Source organism: Pipra filicauda, unplaced genomic scaffold (assembly GCF_003945595.2).
Source record: "Pipra filicauda isolate LSUMZ 115617 unplaced genomic scaffold, ASM394559v2 scaffold561_size491250_pilon, whole genome shotgun sequence".
Lineage (NCBI taxonomy): Eukaryota > Metazoa > Chordata > Aves > Passeriformes > Pipridae > Pipra > Pipra filicauda.
The window spans coordinates 438651-457284 of record NW_024104711.1 but is presented as its reverse complement, the minus strand read 5'-3'; the positions used below and the strand labels follow the sequence as shown (position 1 = coordinate 457284).

Below are 18634 nucleotides of genomic sequence, written 5' to 3'. Positions count from 1 at the left end.
CATTAGTTATGATTGCCTTTGCTTTCTTCAAGTACAGATAACAGTAACATAAAACTCTTTTAGGGATTAAGACCCTAAAACATCCAGGATCACACAAGCATGACAACCACAGATGGCAACCTTCCCTGGAAGAAAGCCTCCAGGTGTGCCTACCTCCTTGGAGGCACAGCCTTGGGAGACTTCTAGAACCATCAGTTTAAATCATCTGAAGTTGTACAGGATCTACCTAACAGTACCTAAACTGAAAATTTCTATGGCAGGAACCACTAATGAGAGTTGTCCAGTGTCACACTGAAGATCATATGATCTAAGTCAGGACTTTATTCTTAACACCAGCACCAAGACGAAAAGTAAGTTTATTAAAATCCTCCCCACATGCTTTTCCACTTTACTCTGAAAATAGATAGTTTCCTCTCCCTAAATGAAAAGAAACACTTTTAGGCAACAATAAAGGTTTGTCTACAAGTTCCAAAGAGCAGTAGCCTTTCCTTTGAAACTACACAGTTGTTTTTACTAACAGCAACATTTATAACAGTTGGATTGCAAACCAAAGCAAAATGGAAAGCAGCTATCACCTTTTGCAAAACATATTTATCCTCCCCGTCCTCAATCTGTCCTGTCTACCATCGTGCTGTTCAGCCCATAACACAGTGCTTTCCAACTTCTCTGGAGCAAATCCCAATTTTCCTCTCTGTGCTTCCCCTCCCCAGCCCACACATTATCTGTTACTGCATTTCCAGCAGAACCTCTCAAATATATTAAGCAAGCCCAATGCTGTGGGCAGGAAGCCATCCCATCCCGCTCCAGCTACATCTGCTGCATGTGCCATTCCCTGCTATCACACACAGTGTCTCTCAGTTCCCAGTCAGGGTGGGGACAGCGTGTGTTGTCAGGTTGAGAAGAAGAGGCAATGGAAAGACAGGATCACTAGGTCAAGTGGGAGAGAGAGGGAATTGCTGTCTGCAGAGAGGCCTCTGCAGGAGGGTCTAGGTTTTGGTGTACAAGGAAGAGAGCAGGCAGGAGGGGAAAACAGTGATCACAGGGATCTCTTTTCTGTTAATACCTGGAGTGGGAGGGGGGACAGATTTAAGGCAGTGTCCTGCCCAAAGAGCAAAGCAAGGGAGCTTCTGCCTAACCTCTCAAATGCTCTTGTTACATCAGAGATCACCAGCTGGGAACTCCTAATTAAACACCCTCAGTCGAGGCAACACTGAACATTAAAGGTATTCTGGCAAATTAATTACATACCATGTTAGTGTAGCTTCAGCAGCATCCTTTACTCTCATGGATGCAGGGTTTGGCTCCTTATCTCCTTTGTACTTGACCTCCTGTTCACTGTTTTTGGATTTACTCCCTGAAATGCCCAGCTCCACAATCTCCAGTACCTCTTTCAAACAATCCTAGAACACAAGAAGAACCACCTTAAAGCAGAAGCACTCCGAGACCACAGGGAAACAGTGATATTTCATTAAGTAAAATAAAGCACTGCTGGTACTATGAGGTCAGAAATAAAGGCAGAAGATTATTCCAACACTGTTAGAGAAAGATCACATTTGCTACAGAACTGGTATTTTCTCCATCTATAGATAACTACTTACGTTTGCACGCTAATGGTAAAAAGTGCTTTGATGAATAAATACACACAATATATTCCATTACATATGTACCAAATTGCCAAGAGGACTATTATGAATACAACTGAAAAATGTAAACATATTTAAAGAGAATAATGCATTTCTGGAACTCTCTGCAGAACTTTTAAGTTCTAAGCACATTAAGAATCAACTCATCTGGCAAATTGCAAGAAATCCTTTTCTAAATCTTTCAATTGCCAACAGCTTTCATTAGTAAAATATATCACGGTATCTAATTCATCAAGAGAAGAATAAGAATATTCTAAAAGTACACTGTAAAAGCTTCAACAAACCTATCACAGGAGAGGCCAGCACTCAGTAGAACCACAGGTATGACTTACAAGTGCCGTACATAAAAAAATCATCTGCTGAAAATATTTGGATTGCTACAACAAAGGTTCAGATCTCATGGCCTGAGCTACAGAATAACAAGGCAAGCACGCTACTGAATAAATAAGTGGCTAAAATTGAATACAAGTGGTCAGTTTGTACCACCGCAGACCAGACAGGGTTCTCTGTCTTGGCCTCTGTCCTTCCTTATATTCATCACTGATATAGAATAAGAGGCGAAGATGAAAAATAAGAGTTTTCTGACAGAGCAAAATTAACCAGCACTGAGCTGCAAAGACTGGCGGTGAAGAGTTGCAGCAGAGTTTACAGTTTTGGCTGGCAATCCAGCAGGTGAAATTCAAAGCAAATATAAGGGGAGGCACCTGGAAAGCTGCATTTCTAATATGTGCAAATGCAGGGAAAGGTCCCTGCCTGACTATCGTGACTCAGGAATGAGCTACTCTGTCCAGTTCATAACACACACAGTATATAACACTATCTCCTGATACTGCCAACTGAAATAAAAAAAAGACCCTAATGAAATGGAATAAGGCAACTGAATAAACCCATGCTGTGCCACATCCAGGGAATTAAACCCATCCTGTCCCAGTCACCTACTGCCATGCCAGTACTCCAAAGCATATGTATAAAGCATCTTTAAATAAAGTCCTGCTTGTGGGTTTTCAGTTCTCATTTTTTAAAAATACATATATTTTTATATGTTATAGAATATATAAACAAAATATGATTCCCATATCACTGCAAGGAGAAAAAAAAAAAGAAATAATGTTCTATCTAAAACTACATCAAAATATTACATTATACATAAAAATCCATAATCTATAAAAATACAGAAAGATCATTGAGTTGGCTCTGAAAGGAGACCAACAATAAAAATATGCACATAAATTTTTATTTTTTTAAGCAGCAGGGCAGAAGGCAATTAGAAACATCACGCTCTCATCATCATGCTCTTCTCCAGCTTCCCAAGCAAATTCCATCTTAGATTGAGCTATGCTTTGCTCAGTTTCTAGAAAACTGATTTCTTGGTGAAACAAACTCTGATTATCAAAATACCAGAGGAATTCTGTTAAGTCTAGAAGATGTTTTAGTCATGTAAGAGTTGAGAAATGAGAAGAGTCATGGCTACCTGCAGCAGGTAGCTATATGTACCCCATTCAATTCCACATTTCTCTTTTTGTTTTCTGTTTTTTTCCAGGTTTCTTCTCTCTTCTTCCAGTTTCACAAGGCAAGAAGAAAGACAGACATATTTTTAGAACTATAAAGGTAATTTTGAAGCCAAAAACATTATTGGAGAATAAAGAGCGGGAGTTGAAGTTCAGAAGTATTTTGCACAAAAACCAGTTTTGAAATTCCTAAAAAAAACCCCACTATTTTAAAGTATATTTTTAAAGTATATTTTTAAAACATATCTCTTTTTTAAAGTATATTTTTAAAACATATCTCTTTTTTAAAGTATATTTTTAGAACATATATCTTTTTAGTATATTTTTAAAACATATATCTTTTTTAAAGTATATTTTTAAAACATATATCTTTTTAGTATATTTTTAAAATATCTATTTTTAGTATATTTTTAAAATATAACTATTTTTTAGTATATTTAAAAATATAACTATTTTTAAAATATAACTATTTTTTAGTATATTTAAAAATATATCTATTTTTAGTATATTTTTAAAATATAACTTTTTTTTAGTATATTTAAAAATATATCTATTTTTAGTATATTTTAAAAATATATCTATTTTTAGTATATTTTTAAAATATAACTATTTTTTAGTATATTTTAAAAATATATCTATTTTTAGTATATTTTTAAAATATAACTATTTTTTAGTATATTTTAAAAATATAACTATTTTTTAGTATATTTTATAAATATATCTATTTTTAGTATATTTTTAAAATATAACTATTTTTTAGTATATTTTAAAAATATATCTATTTTTAGTACATTTTAAAAATATATATATTTTTAAGTATATTTTTAAAAAATATATATTTTAAAGTAAACCAACAGCTTGGGCACGAAAGGATCACAACTGCAGTGCTCAAAATCTGTGCAGCAGAGACTGACCTTCTCATCCAGCATGTCGGGGTGCTCCGTGAGCCACACGCAGAGGCACTGGAACGCTGCCACGATCATGGAGTGCAGGTCCCGGGAGTGCAGCGGGGCCGGGCGGCTGCACTGGTACACGATGTAGCTGCACACGGAGCTGATCGCCCGCTTCCGATCACAGGGGTCCACCACCACCTTCACCTGGCCAAGCAAGGGGGACAGCGTGAGAATTCCTCCACAGAAATCTTCCAGAGAAGAAAGAAGTGCATTTTGAAATGCAGTTTTAAGAAACGGGAATAAGCAGTTGAGGTCTTTTATGATTACAGCTTAAAATTGTGGGTAAAATTATTTAAGTGGAAAGAAATGCTGCACTGAGGTGCCACCACATTGCGTGGCTTGGTTTTCAAGAGCAAGAGTGGTACCAACATGGTTTGATAAGAAATCAAATGCAAGCTGAATTTGCAGTATTGGAAATTTACTTTCAGCAAATGCCACTTCTTCAGCTCTGGCAACCCATTCGGTATCTCTAAGAACCCACTCAAGTCTCTCTTGAGTGGGAGTCTCCCTTCCCAAAGGGCTTCATTCTGCTCAGATAACTTTCCCCTAGACATACTCTCAGCAGAGTAACTTTCACCAGTAGAAAAAGGGACAGGAAAGCCACTCTCAGAGAAGCAGGCTGACAAAAAACCCATAACCCATTCCCCAAAACTCACTGCCAACACCCCTCTGCTTCTCTCCCAGCTCAGGGCTGCAGGGAGGAAGGCTCCAGACCAGAGGGTCAGGAAACAGCCAGGCACAGTCATGAGGGTGTGCATTATACAGCTAAAGAACTGTGACTCAGCACAGGAACAGCTGGATTTTTCCTACTCTGTAGCACCTGACTATGCCTTGCAGAGCTTTACTCATTCAGGTGCACTTTTATCCAGGCAGGAAGGTGGATGGGCTTGCTGGTGACAGCACTGGAGCCAGGCAGACGTACTCCACAAATGGGAGTGACAATTCAGAGCCCCGGGATTAAGGCAGTGTGTCCTTCAGAAGCCCAAGATCTATGGCAGTGTCCTCAAGATGAGCTTATCAAAGGCAGGTTCATGAACCTTGCAGGAAGTAGCATTTTTGACTTTCCCAAGTCCCACTGATAACCCGGTGCTGAACAGATATAAGCCAGGGCAGCCCCTCCCTGAGAAGGGCTTTGGGACTTGTCACCTCCAAAGGCACAAACAGAACAGGTTCCTTGCTGCAGTTCTGCACGAAGAGGTGACTTCTTTCTACCCACTTTGTTATGAAGGGGAAAAAGATCCCAGGGAAGAATTATTTCAGTTGCGTCAGAATTATTAAATATAATATTTAATATTAACCAGGGAGGCATTTGAAAAGATAATATATTTCCACATTCCCATACCATTGCAAGAAGGAAAAAAAAACTTGGCTAAACCACCAAGAAACCCCTGGTTCTGTATGACACTCTTTAAGACCCCATAATATACATTAATTCATCGCAAACACTTTCAAATACATTCTTCAGCTCATGCTGCTGCAATAATAAAAAGGCACTCAGTCCAACACAGCTCAGTGCTGACTTCACACAATAAAAACTGCCTGAGACACATATTTCAAGGAGATCTGTTGAGTTCCTGTGGAAATATGACAGGAAAAGCTGAATTGTCATGCCAGGTTATCATGGCTGCTGTAAGTACACTAGACTTTCGCTTACCAAAGGTCATGAAGTCCAGCTTGGGGACAAGAGCCCTCAGGCAGAAAAGGGCATTTTGCTTCTCAACAGTTCTCCTCCTGTCCCCATCTAGTAGCTTTAGTTGTTATTTGTGTTGAATTAAGCAACTGTGTGCAGACAAAGCTCTGAAGAAGATGGCACCTCCATATTAGAAATATGACATCTTTCTTCAAGCTCTAAAAACTATTTCCAAAATGAGGAGGAAAGGGAAAAGCAGGTACAATACAAAAAGGGCAGTAAAGTTGTTTAATTCCCTGGCATATTTGCCATCTGCCAACTAACATCACCAAAACCTCGTTTCCCAGTGGGGTTACAGAGGGAACGGACATACCACACCCCCATCCAAGCAAAGCTACATCAAATGGCTTACAGGAAGGTTGAAAACTGATGGCCCAGGCCCCTGCACTGACACTGCCAATTTAGTGGCAAGTTCTTCCTCGACTATGCAACCTAATATGGCAGATTGCGTAGAATAAAAAAGCAAAACAAAAACCAAAGCCAGACACAAGTGGGAATCCATGAGAAAGGTTAGGAGCCAGCCAGCCAGCTCAACAAAACCTGCCAGAATCATGCAGCAGAGCAGTGTGTCTGAACAGGCCACCCTGAGCAGCAGTTTCAGCCAAGAGGCACCCCCAGGGTACGTGTCCTTTGAGCCACAGTGCATTTCAACTGGGAGAAAATGACCTACAATGCTGCTTTTTCTGGTGCCCAAACAGAACATTTGCTGACAAACTCAGACACAGAAATCTGTTTGATGCCTTGACTTTCACCCAAACAGGACTAAAACTACCCTGTGAGAAGGGGCCAGAGCACACCAAACTGCACCTCTCACCTTTGCCAGTCCAGAGAGCAGCTCCAGGGCAGCCAGAGAGATACTCATGTCCTGCCTCCACTGGGAGTTGAGCCTTTGGGTTACCAGGTGGATGCTGCGTATCAGCAGTCCAGCAGCTGTATCTGTATGAAGAGCTAGGATATAACCCCAAAACCACACCACAGGGAGGGAAAATAACTAAGCATTAGTGACAATAAGCAAAGCACAGGCACAAGGCAAAGCAGCCACAATACAGACATAAAATAAATCATACCCAACCCAGAAACTCAACATTTGGCGACTTTTGCATAGGCTAACTCCCTCCTGTACACTCCAGGCATTATACAAACCCATTCAGACTAGCTAGCTCCATTTAATTTTTTTCTTAAGGTATTTTGGATAATCCCAGTGCTCTGCTGCACTTCAGCAGCAGAACAGTCAGCTTCAGGTTTTGCTATTGTACTTAAATTGTTGTCATGTCTTGTAGTCTCAGAAAAATTTAGGCATTAGTAATGTATATTAAACATTAGTAATTGTATTGATGAACTAATAGAGCACATGTAATTTTAGATATCTGTGTCAGAAGTTAACCATTCCTTCCTTACCTAGTGTTAATCAAAAGCTGCACTAGGTTCAAGAGATGTGGATAATGAAAGAATCAGTGCTGGAGAAAGACAATTTTTTTGTAACCTTTCGCTCCCTTGAATCTTTAGCTCAAAATTAAAAATAGAAAATGTTTTAAGTATCAGTTGTTCTCACTTCAAAATATTAGAAACATAAATACTACATGTATTTGTTAAAACCAAAGTATGTAAATTAGTGTCAGAAACAAAACATTGCTCAATGACTAGTTATAAAGAGACGTGAGAACTATGACAGCTAAGGTACATCCTTCCCAAAACTTAAATTAGCATATTAACCACTCCAGAGCCATGTCCAGTGTTACACCAGCAGCAGATTCAAGAGTCTGCTATGGCTAAACAGTTACAATAGACCATCTTGTCTTCAGTTTTCTCTTGTTTGAAGCATCCAGCGGAAACACAAATTCTTTTCATAAATTCCTCACAACCTTACCTTCTGTGCACCGGAAATTTAAAAAATCCAATAAAAGGCATATGCTACAAAATATATTTCAAGTTATGTCATGGTTTGAAGACTCAGTAAGTCAAATATTTAGAAGATTTTTTTAATCTCACAAATTAATATTTTTTACAAGCACTTGTCAGTGAAAACACCCACTGAACAATTCAAATGGTGTGCTGAAAATTAGCAATTTGATAATTTCCAACAAGCAAATCCCGTAGGGAAAGCACCAACATGTTTATATGAATCCCCAGAATATACTGAAGCCTTTCCTGCTAATCTCCCTTCTCTTGTTGTTTAGAAAACTAGATTAAAAAAAACCACCACCAAACATTTTTGGTTGGTGAGGACAGAGTTGTCAACCGAGGCTACAGTATAATAAAAAGGTGACTTGTTCTCACTTTTACTTGGCTGACATCAGTTAAACTGATGAAGACAAAAGTGCAAACGAAACTGCAGGATCTTGACATTCAGCCAGCTTACCACACACAGAGTTAGAACAACATAGATTTTTCTACAAAGAATCAAAAATGTACAGTACAAGACATAGCAAACTGAAGTTAATTACTAAATTCTCTTGTTATAACAAATGAGACATCACAAGCATTCTGCTTACTTGCTTTACAAAAACCAGAGTCCTTTAAATGTGGTTTAAGAAAAGGTGCTGCAGAGGTCAGGTGAGCATTTGGAACGACACCAAAATGAACGAAGAGATTAATTTACACTTGGTGTACATTTATCCCATTATTGTTGACAAAAACTAAGTGTCTTGAAAACATAAGTTAAAATAAAGCAGTTTGCAAACACGTTTTCCATAAGCTTTTACATTCTTATTTTGAAAATGTTAAGAGTCCTTTAGTAGGATTAAAACAACCACCGGAAGGGCACGAGAGCACAAATCGGCAACACGCAGATGGACTGTCCACCTGGGTTCACACCCGGGCACATTAATGGATTAGCCAGAACCGGAACAGAAAAACCCAGGCAGCATCATCCTGGCATACAGTGACAGGGTTCTCCAAAGAGCTGTCCTTACCATAGTCCCTCAGCAGGGCTTGTGCTGGCCGCTCGCTGTCGGGCGTCGTGGGCTCTGTGCTGCCACCACTCGCGGTGCTGATGCCACTGTTGGTGCGACTGTGGCTTTTGAACAGGTTGTTTTCACCACCGTTCTGCAAAGAGAAAGGCAGTTTACAGGAGCTTTTTCTGATTAGAGTTCCTTATGCCAGTGGGTGTTCTTAGATACAAAATATGATCAAACCTCAAGATGCTACCTGAGCTGCTTTCAGTAGCAGGTAAAGTGAGGAATGCATTCTTTCTGAAGAGGTAACTTAATAAACAAAGAAAAACTCACCGTTTCCATCTGACAGCCAATGGCTTCTAACAGTGCTGAATCCTGAACAATATTTAACATTGCACCTGCAGAACCAGATATCAGAAGGTAACTACAGACTGCAGTAGAACATTCACTGCTAAAATTTACAAAGAAGCACAGAAGGTCTAGCATACAAGATAGCCACCCTGTTTTATAAAATCTCTTATTAAAACACAGGATTTGATTCAGGCTTAGCCATTTGAAGCAGATGGAAGCTGCTTTCAGCTATTTTAAAAATGCTTTGAACACAGTCTAGAAAAGACTGAGAGGGGATCTCATCAATACATACATATATCTCAAGACATAAAAATAAATATGTCAAGAGGATGGTGCCAGACTCTGTTCAGTGGCAGGACAAGGAATAATGGCCATAAAGTAAACCACAAGAAGTTCCAGCTCAACATGAGGAAGAACTTTCCATAGAGGGTGGCAGAGCCCTGGAACAGGTGCCAAGGGAGAACAAAGAGTCTCCCTCTTTAGGGACATTCAAAACCCACCTGGATGTGTTCCTGTGTAACCTGCTCTAGGTGACCCTGCCTTGGTGGGAGGGTTGCACTGGATGATCTTCAAAGGTCCCTTGGACCCCAAGTATTCTGTGATAGGTCTGTCAAATTCCTCAGTTTGGAAGGATTCTGGCTTCACAGAAGGGCTGGAATGGTTCCTTGTCTCCCATCAGATTGTGCTCATTTAAAAACTCCGGTGAAATTTAAGGATATGTATCAGAAGGCCAGTTCATAATCTGAGATGGCATACACTGAAATTTCCTCTACCTGGAAGTCTTCCCCAGCCTCTCACTTTCCATGCTATGTTTTCCAACAGTGACCAAAATACTGTATTCAAAAAGCTGAAGCTCTTAAGTGCAGGGGTCACCAACCCCACTGCATCTAAACGAGCAAGGAGGGAGTTTTCTCTTCAACCTTGGGAAAGATATAAGTGTAACACATTTAAATTAAAACTGCTGATCTGTTTTAGGTAAAATAGGGTGAACAGCCTGTATTTGTTTGGCAGCATCACCTCCAGATGATGAGGAAAGAAGGAGTAAGGACATGGACCTGAAACAGGCTGACACTGACACATCTGGTAGCACCAGCTTTAGTTTTCTGCCTCTCTTCCCTGTCTCACCCAGCAATGAACATTTAGGAAGACACCACTTGCTCTATGAAGGGAAATGCCAGGACAAGGGGCAATGGCTTCCCACTGCCAGAGGGCAGAGTTAGATGGGATACTTGGAAGGAATTCTTCCCTGTGAGGGTGGGGAGGCCCTGACACAGGTTGCCCAGAGGAGCTGTGGCTGCCCTATCCACGGAAGTGTCCAAGGCCAGGTTGGACAGGGCTTGGAGCAACCTGGGCTGGTGGAAGGTGTCCCTGCCCATGGCAGGGGGTGGAACAAGATGGTCTTTAAGGTCCTTTCCAGCCCAAACCATTCTGTGATTCTATGAAATGCACCACTTGCTGTCAAACATTTAGTGGCAGCTGGAAACTGTTTTTGTTGAGAAGCTGGTGAACATGTGAGAATTTCTGGCTAAAATGGAGGTTCATGAATCCCCTCCAGCTAAAGCCAGCAGGAAATAACTTCATATATGGAAACAGGAGTTTCAGAAGAGGAATACAGGGGAGATGAACTGTGATGGACTAGCATGGGAATAATAATAGCAAAAATCCCATTCAAGGTAGAGCACCTACCCAGCTGGTTGCAAACCAACTGGTTGTGAGGGGCACAGGACTGCATGGCTGGGTCTAACAGAGCATCGCCCTGTGGTGCCAGACGTGGTGCTGGAGGTGGGGCAACCCTCCGAGCACCGATGCTCTGAGGGTCTCACTTGCAAACCAGGAGTATCCTCACCCCTTCACCAGCACTGGCTGCAAATCATTCTTTCAAATTACTCCACTCTAGTCTTCTGCTAGAAAAGAAACTGTTTCAACTCCTGTAAGGTAACCTTCCAAAAGTCTTTGCAGACTGTGTTTCTTTCCTTTCCCTTAATTGCTCACCTCATTTCCTTGCCCTCCCCTGTTAACCAGCTAGAGTCTCTGCCTCCCAGAACAAGGCACACTGTTGCCTTTTTATACAGACAATAGGGAAGTCCTAAGGACATCATGTTGAAAGAGAAAACTGGGGGAGAATAATAGGCGAGTACCTTTTTACTTGTCTGAAAATGTTTGATAGATTATGCACTATCCATGTTTTTATCTTCTACTTCCTTTCTGAGTATTCAGCATAATGTTAATCCACTCTTTACCTCAAAGAACAGTTTGCTGCCAAACTGTGCACAGTGCATCTCCAGACTCTATTCAAAACTTTGGCTTTTGCCTGAGGATTTACACACTGCTAAACAAATGTCATCTGTATTTTGCCAGAGCTGGACTATCAGTCTCTGGTACTTCAATTTGTTTCTAGGCTTAACTATGCCAAAAACTAAGGTTTTCCTTGTAATCCATTAGTTGCGAATCCTTCCCAAAATTAAAATGACAATTTTTCCTATTTCCATTCCTAGTTATGACTGACTTTTTATGCTAGGATGTGTTTTACTTTCCCCTCTACTTTTCAAGTACTACTCCACATCTGTAAAAAGAAAGAGATTAACAAAAACATGAGGCTTTTTAAGACATTTTCATAGTATGAGGGAGATTACAATATGACAACCTGCCAGGAATTCAAACCTTCTTCTTGCAAAGCAATACATTACTAATAACCCATGTTATCCCAGGACAGACTAAGACAGACACTTCTACAACACAGTCAATAAATAAAAAAGTTGAAATAACCTAGTATCATTTGAGTGTTGTTGGGATCTGTTTCTGTTTGCAAAGCTCCTATAAGTATATTCACAAGCCTCAGCTTCAAGGACAGGAATGTTACTGGTTTATCATATGTTGAGCTGTCATCATTGCTGAATTTCCCTTCCAGGACAACCTGAAGGAAAAACACACTTATTTCAGTATCAATTAAAGATCACGTCAGCGGGGTATTGTTTCACAAGTCAACATCCACAGCACCCATTGCTACTGACAACCTGTAATATGGTCTGACTGTTCCCTCGGTCGCTGTAAGTGTTTCAGTGCCAAAGGAACACCCAATACAACCCACAAACCATCAAATCCCACTCCAAAACAACAGGGAAAATAAAACGGAAATGCAAATAAAGTGATAAGTTTACTACCTCAGACTTTATTGTTCCAAAATGATGAGGAAGAGGCAACAGAGACAGCAAGATGTTAATGGAAGCTCTTCTTAGCTCTGTGGGGTTTACATAGATTTTAAACTTTGAGAGTTCTCTGCAAATCAAAGCATCACACAGTTAATCAACTTTTCACAGGAATCTGGAGCCAAATTTAATTAAGTTAAAATTAAATATACAGCCACCCAATGGTCTTAAGTAATTTGCAGTATGCAATGCAGCTGTTTCTTTCTAAGACCTATCCAAAAGAAGCATTGGCTCAGATTTAAGCCCAGCAGATAAATAATATTTTATGCATAACTTCAAAACAAAATGCAGTACCAAGACATAACACATGCATTGAAAAAGGCATTCAGAGAGTACTACTAAGTGCTTTACTTAGCAAAACATCCAGAAATATATAAAGCTCTGACAAGTGAGGTTATATCTTCTGGTTTAAGAACCTACTCCAATTTCATCAGTTTAAATTATCAATTTTTCCATTTAATGTTGTGTACAATTACTCACTTATTGAATTCACTGTAGCAACAGCCACTAATGAATATCTTGTGAAAGTTTAAAATCAGTAGGCTTTCAATATATTTGAGCTAAATCGCTCCTTTTCCCTATTCTTAAAGGTACTTCTTTCCATCCATGAATATGCAGCTACCAACTCACATATTACATTTAAAGAAAGCATTATTATTGCTTTAAAGAAAACTGCCTCAAATAAAATTGAAAATTTGAGCTTACACAGTGCTGCTATTATCACCATCAAATACACACGCACTGTGAGCCCCACGTGGCAGAATTCCTTCGGTGAAACTACTCAGGAATGACAGAAGACAAACACCTCCCAACACCTGATGATGTTTATATGGAAACAGCAATTTACCTGTCAGGTAAAATAGTTTCAAGAGCCGAAATGAAGTAGGGAACCACGACATCGATTCCTTTCAGGTCACAGCAGAACAGAGGAGGGGAGTTTAGAATAACACTGGCAAGAACGGGGTGGCAAACGAAATCTGCTATCTGCAAACCCTGAATTAAAAGCATGTAAAATCTGACAAAGAAAGATAAAATTAAATTATTTGCATATAAAAACCATCAGAATCCCACATGAACAAGAATGTGCAGCCACTATTTGATCTCGTCTACATAAAATATAGTAAGTTTCAGAACCAGAGCTAAGAAATATTGATATGAGCATCCCCCCACATTACTTTGGCATGGGCAAACACACCTGACCAGCTTAACAAGACCTTCCCAGATCACAGGTATTTCATGCGAAAAGCCAGGCAGCACAGTTTTACTGAAATCACTAACTTGTTGCAACAGCCAGCCTGGGAGCTGTGCTAATACACCCAGCTGATTACTAACAGTGCTGGATCACCTGCTCCCCGCTACTCCCTCCCCATGTAAGGGTGGGAGTGGAACCTTGATTTTAACATGAGAAAAATACTGAGAAATCTCAGGGGAAGTGGTGGACAGGACAAGGGACAGGATGCCAGGACAGCAATCTGCAAAATGAGACCAAACATAACCAGCATAACTGGTTCAAATGAAAAAGCAGCAGCAGGAACTCTCTGCCCACCATTCCGAGGCAGCTTCTTTTGCAGCTTCTGGCTACAGAATACTTATACCTCCTTAGTTTTTTCAGAAGGCTTTCAGACCCAGAGGAGTCCCACTGACCAGGCAAGAGAAACATGAACTCTCTATAAGCAAAATACCACAACATTCAAGATATAAAATTGTTCAGTCTTCTGGGAAGTTTTGATGCCATCTGGGAAAAATATACACGAACAGTTTGAGAGAATCATGATTTAAAATTGACTCTCTGCCTTAGCCTTTGCTATTTTACTTACTAAAAATTTGGGAAGAAGGTATACTACGATAGGCAAGACTGCCTTATTTTATTAAAAACAAAACTGAACACAGAGGCAGTTCAAACACAACTGTTTCAAATAATTCCCGCACTTCAATATTCGAAGGGTGATAAATAAGCAACCACCAAAAACCAAACCCAGTGTTGTGGTATTTGACAACACAAGACCCTCTGTGGTCTAATAAAGTGTACAAAGTCTCATGTCTGCATGCTTTTTCCATCTGAACAATATTCAGTGACAGATTAAACAAAAATAAAAATACAAGAGGCAAGAAAGTGCCAAAGAAAATGTTCCTTCCAGCTGGAGGCACACTTTAAGAGACTCCCCTTCAACTGGAACTTGAAGAAAACCCAATGAAAATCGGCATCATGAGAATGCAAGAGGAGACCAGCACTGGGGTTAGCCAGGGATAGCACCTCCAGCCTCTGAAGGCCAACCTGGTGGTTTTGAACTGGCACCACGGGATTTGGACAGCAGCAGAATGCTGTTTACTGGGAATTAATCTGCACCACGAAGTCACACCAATAAAGCAACTGGAAGGTAGGTTAGTACCGGGATAGGTAAGCTGGTAATATTTCCTCCCCAGTCTTCTTGCTACAAAATATCCTACACAGTGTCCCGCACGCCTCTGCCCTTCCTGCTTCATAGTTGTCTGGGAATTCACTCGCATCAAACATGGGGTTGGAAGCCATAGTGTCTGTGGACATTTGGGATCCTTTCCGGCGGAACTCCACACTAGCCTGGGTCGCTATAGCTGGGAAGAGAAAAAACAGCATTTCACTGTGTGTGCCAATGTACAGAACAGGCTCATGGGATCCGGGACACAAAGATCACGTCCAATTTAGTAGTTAACATGAAGCTGTTAGTTCACTGTATTTGAGCCAGCGCCTCTGTTCAGGAAGCATTTTTGGGTGTAACTAACTTTTTTGCTCTGTAAGGATGACAACAACTGACCTTCATATGCTGGAGACTGCCCCTTCCTTTCTGCTGGGAAGAGTAAGATTATATCCAGTATTAGCTTCCTACCCTCTCTGGAGGACAAGGATCTCCCTCACCTAGTTCTCATCCCCACAACAGTGAAGTGCCACCTTGCCTTCCTGCCTTGAAAAAAAATCCCCAAAATTTAGATGGTGCCATTACTATGACCTCCAAGGAAGTGCTTAATTTCCAGCTGGCCAACTCATCTCATGCTGCTCTGAACATCAACCCAAAAATTCTAAGGACCCATAAGAGAAAAGGAAGGTTGTAGAACCCACTCTCCTAATTCGGTGTCCCCCTCCTCACATGACCACTGAAAGTGCCAAGTAAGTATGAGGTTACGAGAGCCCCCAGACAGCAGCTACAGGGGCTGGCCCACTCCTGCCCCTGTCCCACAGCAGCCCCTCGGGAGCCCCTGTGACCTAACGGGGACACGGCTCTGCCAGCTCTGTGCTCACTCCCGCAGGCCAGTTCTGCCAATCCACCCCAAACCAGGTCTTCCTACAGAGATTTCGGGTCCCCCTTTCATACAGTGTCATGTGGATACGAGACCACTCGCTCTGCAGGCTCCATCCTTTCTTCCAGGATGGCAGCCAAAACAAAACATATATTGCACTCAATGGGATTTTTTTTTTAATTTTTTTTGTCTTTTCCTTGGACGACTTCACTCTAGGATTACTAATGTCAGAAAGAGTGCCTCCTTATTTTTAGCTAAGACTCTACGGATTTCCAAAATTTCTATAACTACAAAAGCAAAGAGCAGACAATGTGTGCTCCTGACAGAATCACACCAATGTATTTCCACTGGCATAAGAGAACTTCCTCTGTCTCAACTCTGGGACACTGGGGGAACAGCAGGTTCACGGTCAGCCTTGCAAACAAAGGCGTGTTAACACTTTGGCAGTTGGAATACCTGATAATTTACAGATAGTGGTTTTTTTGTTTTATTTTTTAAAGGAAATGTCTTAATGACAAGTGTCTACTCTGAATTTTTGTCCTCAAATTCGGCATTTAACCTATGGTTACCTTGCAAATTTTCATGACGTAAGTAGCAAATAATCACAAATCTTTATGCATCTTCCCATGAGCCATTTTTTTGTCCTAAATAAGCTATCCAGCAATATACTGTAGTTGGAAAAAAACACTACATGCACAATGCATACAAATCAAACACTAGGTCTGTAAAATAAGCTTTAAGTAAAAAAAACATGGTTAGTGCAAAGTCCTGAAATTCATGACATGATCACAGACTAAAGTACAGAAAAGATGGGACTGATTCAGGCAGATTAATTTGCTTTTGCCAACAATCCTCCCCATTGAAAAACACACACAAAAAAAAATTACTTGTCTTTTTCAAGTAAAAGTGCAAAAGCTACAAGAGACGATGAGCATGAATTTACAAATAAAATATGGGATTATGGAAAAAGAAAAGCATGACAGCAATTAAGGAAAAGCTACTGGTTCCTACTTACAAGATTTATAAGAAAGAAGAATTTGGATAAAAGATGCTGCAAGATAATAGAAATAAAATGGAAACAAATCAAAGGACAGCAGTAGTTATAAAATACTTTTAAGATGGTGAAATTGTAATATAAGTTAAGAAGCTTTTAGCTTTTTTAAAAAATAGATTAAAAGCTTTATGATACAGCAAGCTCGTTAAACACATAGGAAATTGGCATTCAGGTCCAAAATTATGGTTTCGAAAGTACCATGCAAAACAATGAACAAAAAGTTACAAAATACTACTAAGATTTAGAGCTGTTCATATCTATGTACATCCATTCTTTAAAAGGCTGTATTAACCCTTCCCAGCTCACAGACCTGTCCCCGTGTCACACTGCACATGGAGCATACACAAGGCTATCCTAGGGCTCCTGTGACTTGGGGTATGTCTTGCAGGGGGACAGTACTTACCTGCAGTCTCCTCACAGCAGTACTGCTGCTTCCAAACCACGAGATCGTGACAGTGTTACAGCTCCCACTGCCCTAAGCCAAGCTAACAACCAAAATACCCGAGCATGCCTCTCCTGACCCCCAGCTCCACCAACAACCTTCCAAAGCAGAAACAAAAGGTAGAACGCTCCCAGAAACACCAACATCTTAATCAATGTCCAGAGAAAGAAGAGAGGAAGGACTCCAGCTGCCAGGTACCAGGCACCACCTGGTAAGAGTGGTCAGACCAACACCCACCACCAAGCCCTTCAGCAGCACTCAAGATGTCTCCAGTCAGGGCTGCTTGGAATTTGCTCCTGGAACCCCAGAAACATTCTCTGGGACATTAATGACAGGAGGGCCAGAGGAGATGAGAGTACACCCCAAGACTCCCCCACTGCCAACAGCACTTGGGTGACACCAGCAACCCAGCAAGGTGTCTCCTTCAGCTGCCATAAACCACAGAGCTGGCAGGCTGTGACCAACCGCTTTAGGGACAAGGACTAAGAACGAGCCCATCAGACTGGAAGATTCAGTTGCTGAAATGCTGGCACAAGGTACTCGTGAGTGTGTCCCAATTCTCAAAGGCTGAGGACAGCAACAGCACACACCGTATGGCCAAGATGGTCTGAAACACATCCTGCCACTGGAGCTGCACTTGGCGCAGGTACACACACCCCAGAGATCATTCTCAGGGTCAACCTCATACAAGCTCCCCAGCAAATTTCTTATGAAGGTGTTTTCTATCACAGGGATCATTCAACCCACAGTATCAACTACATAAATACCATCCACCCATCTTATTCTAAAGACTATGCAATCAGGATTCAGCTGCTTTCAAACCACCTACACATTTTTCAACAGGTCATTTTTACTCTCTCACAACAACACAGTGATGTTTATCAGCTGCCCACCATAAAGCCATAAAGGTCTGGGTGCAGAAACCAAAACCTGGTAAGGTCAGTCAAAGCCCAAAAGCATCACGCCAATGATGGCAAAATCATCACCCTGCTTCAGAATCCAAACAATGACACAGGACTACCTTGAAGGATCTTGAAAGAGCAAACAGGACAACTGCTTTCCAGGTGATAACCTCCACAAGCACTCAGCCATATACAGATGACCTCCAGCTAATCTTGCGAGAGAGAACAATTCTCTCTTCCCAAAGAGAGACAGACTAAACCACAAATGTGGAACACTTATGTCTCTCCTGAATCAAGTCAGGGTTGGTACAAGAAGTTCACTATGAACATGACAGAAAATTGAACAAGAGTGGGGCAGCAGTTAACCTGACAGAACCAGGAGAGTTGAGACTGGAGGGGCCTCTGGAGATTATATAGTCAGCCCTCCTCAGCAAAGCAAGGCCAAGTAGAGCAAGTTCAGTCACCCTTCCACCCATTCAGATAGTTTTCCTTCTCAAGACCTACAAAAAGCTGGACATCTTTCTACCGATCATTTTTTGTGACTTCCTTTCTGGAGGTTAAAGAGTTCCAGAGGTAAGACATGAGGCCCTGGGACAAAAAAAAAAAAGCCAGGGTGGAGGAGTACTCACTCACATGAGCCTTGATCAACTGCTCTTTACTACCTAAAGCTCATCAAAAAGATGTGCGCTGCAAGATGGGAGAAGGATGATGTGCTTGG

General features: G+C 41.0%; 1 protein-coding gene across 5 annotated transcripts in view; it reads right to left on the bottom strand.

Annotated features, from left to right (window-relative positions):
• Positions 1–18634, bottom strand: part of RALGAPB (Ral GTPase activating protein non-catalytic subunit beta) — a 64351-nt gene that overhangs the window by 21614 nt on the left and 24103 nt on the right. The window contains exons 10-19 of one of the 5 annotated variants that reach the window (XM_027740408.2): positions 16534–16569; positions 14636–14837; positions 13093–13260; positions 12201–12315; positions 11806–11953; positions 9022–9086; positions 8707–8839; positions 6609–6742; positions 4066–4248; positions 1249–1400 (exon numbers count right to left, since the gene is read on the bottom strand). In XM_027740408.2, the coding sequence (XP_027596209.1) occupies positions 1249–1400; positions 4066–4248; positions 6609–6742; positions 8707–8839; positions 9022–9086; positions 11806–11953; positions 12201–12315; positions 13093–13260; positions 14636–14837; positions 16534–16569 (1336 nt within the window). The remainder of the gene's footprint in view (positions 1–1248; positions 1401–4065; positions 4249–6608; positions 6743–8706; positions 8840–9021; positions 9087–11805; positions 11954–12200; positions 12316–13092; positions 13261–14635; positions 14838–16533; positions 16570–18634) is intronic. The other 4 variants (XM_027740409.2, XM_027740410.2, XM_039387431.1 and 1 more) reach the window with 4 other exon arrangements.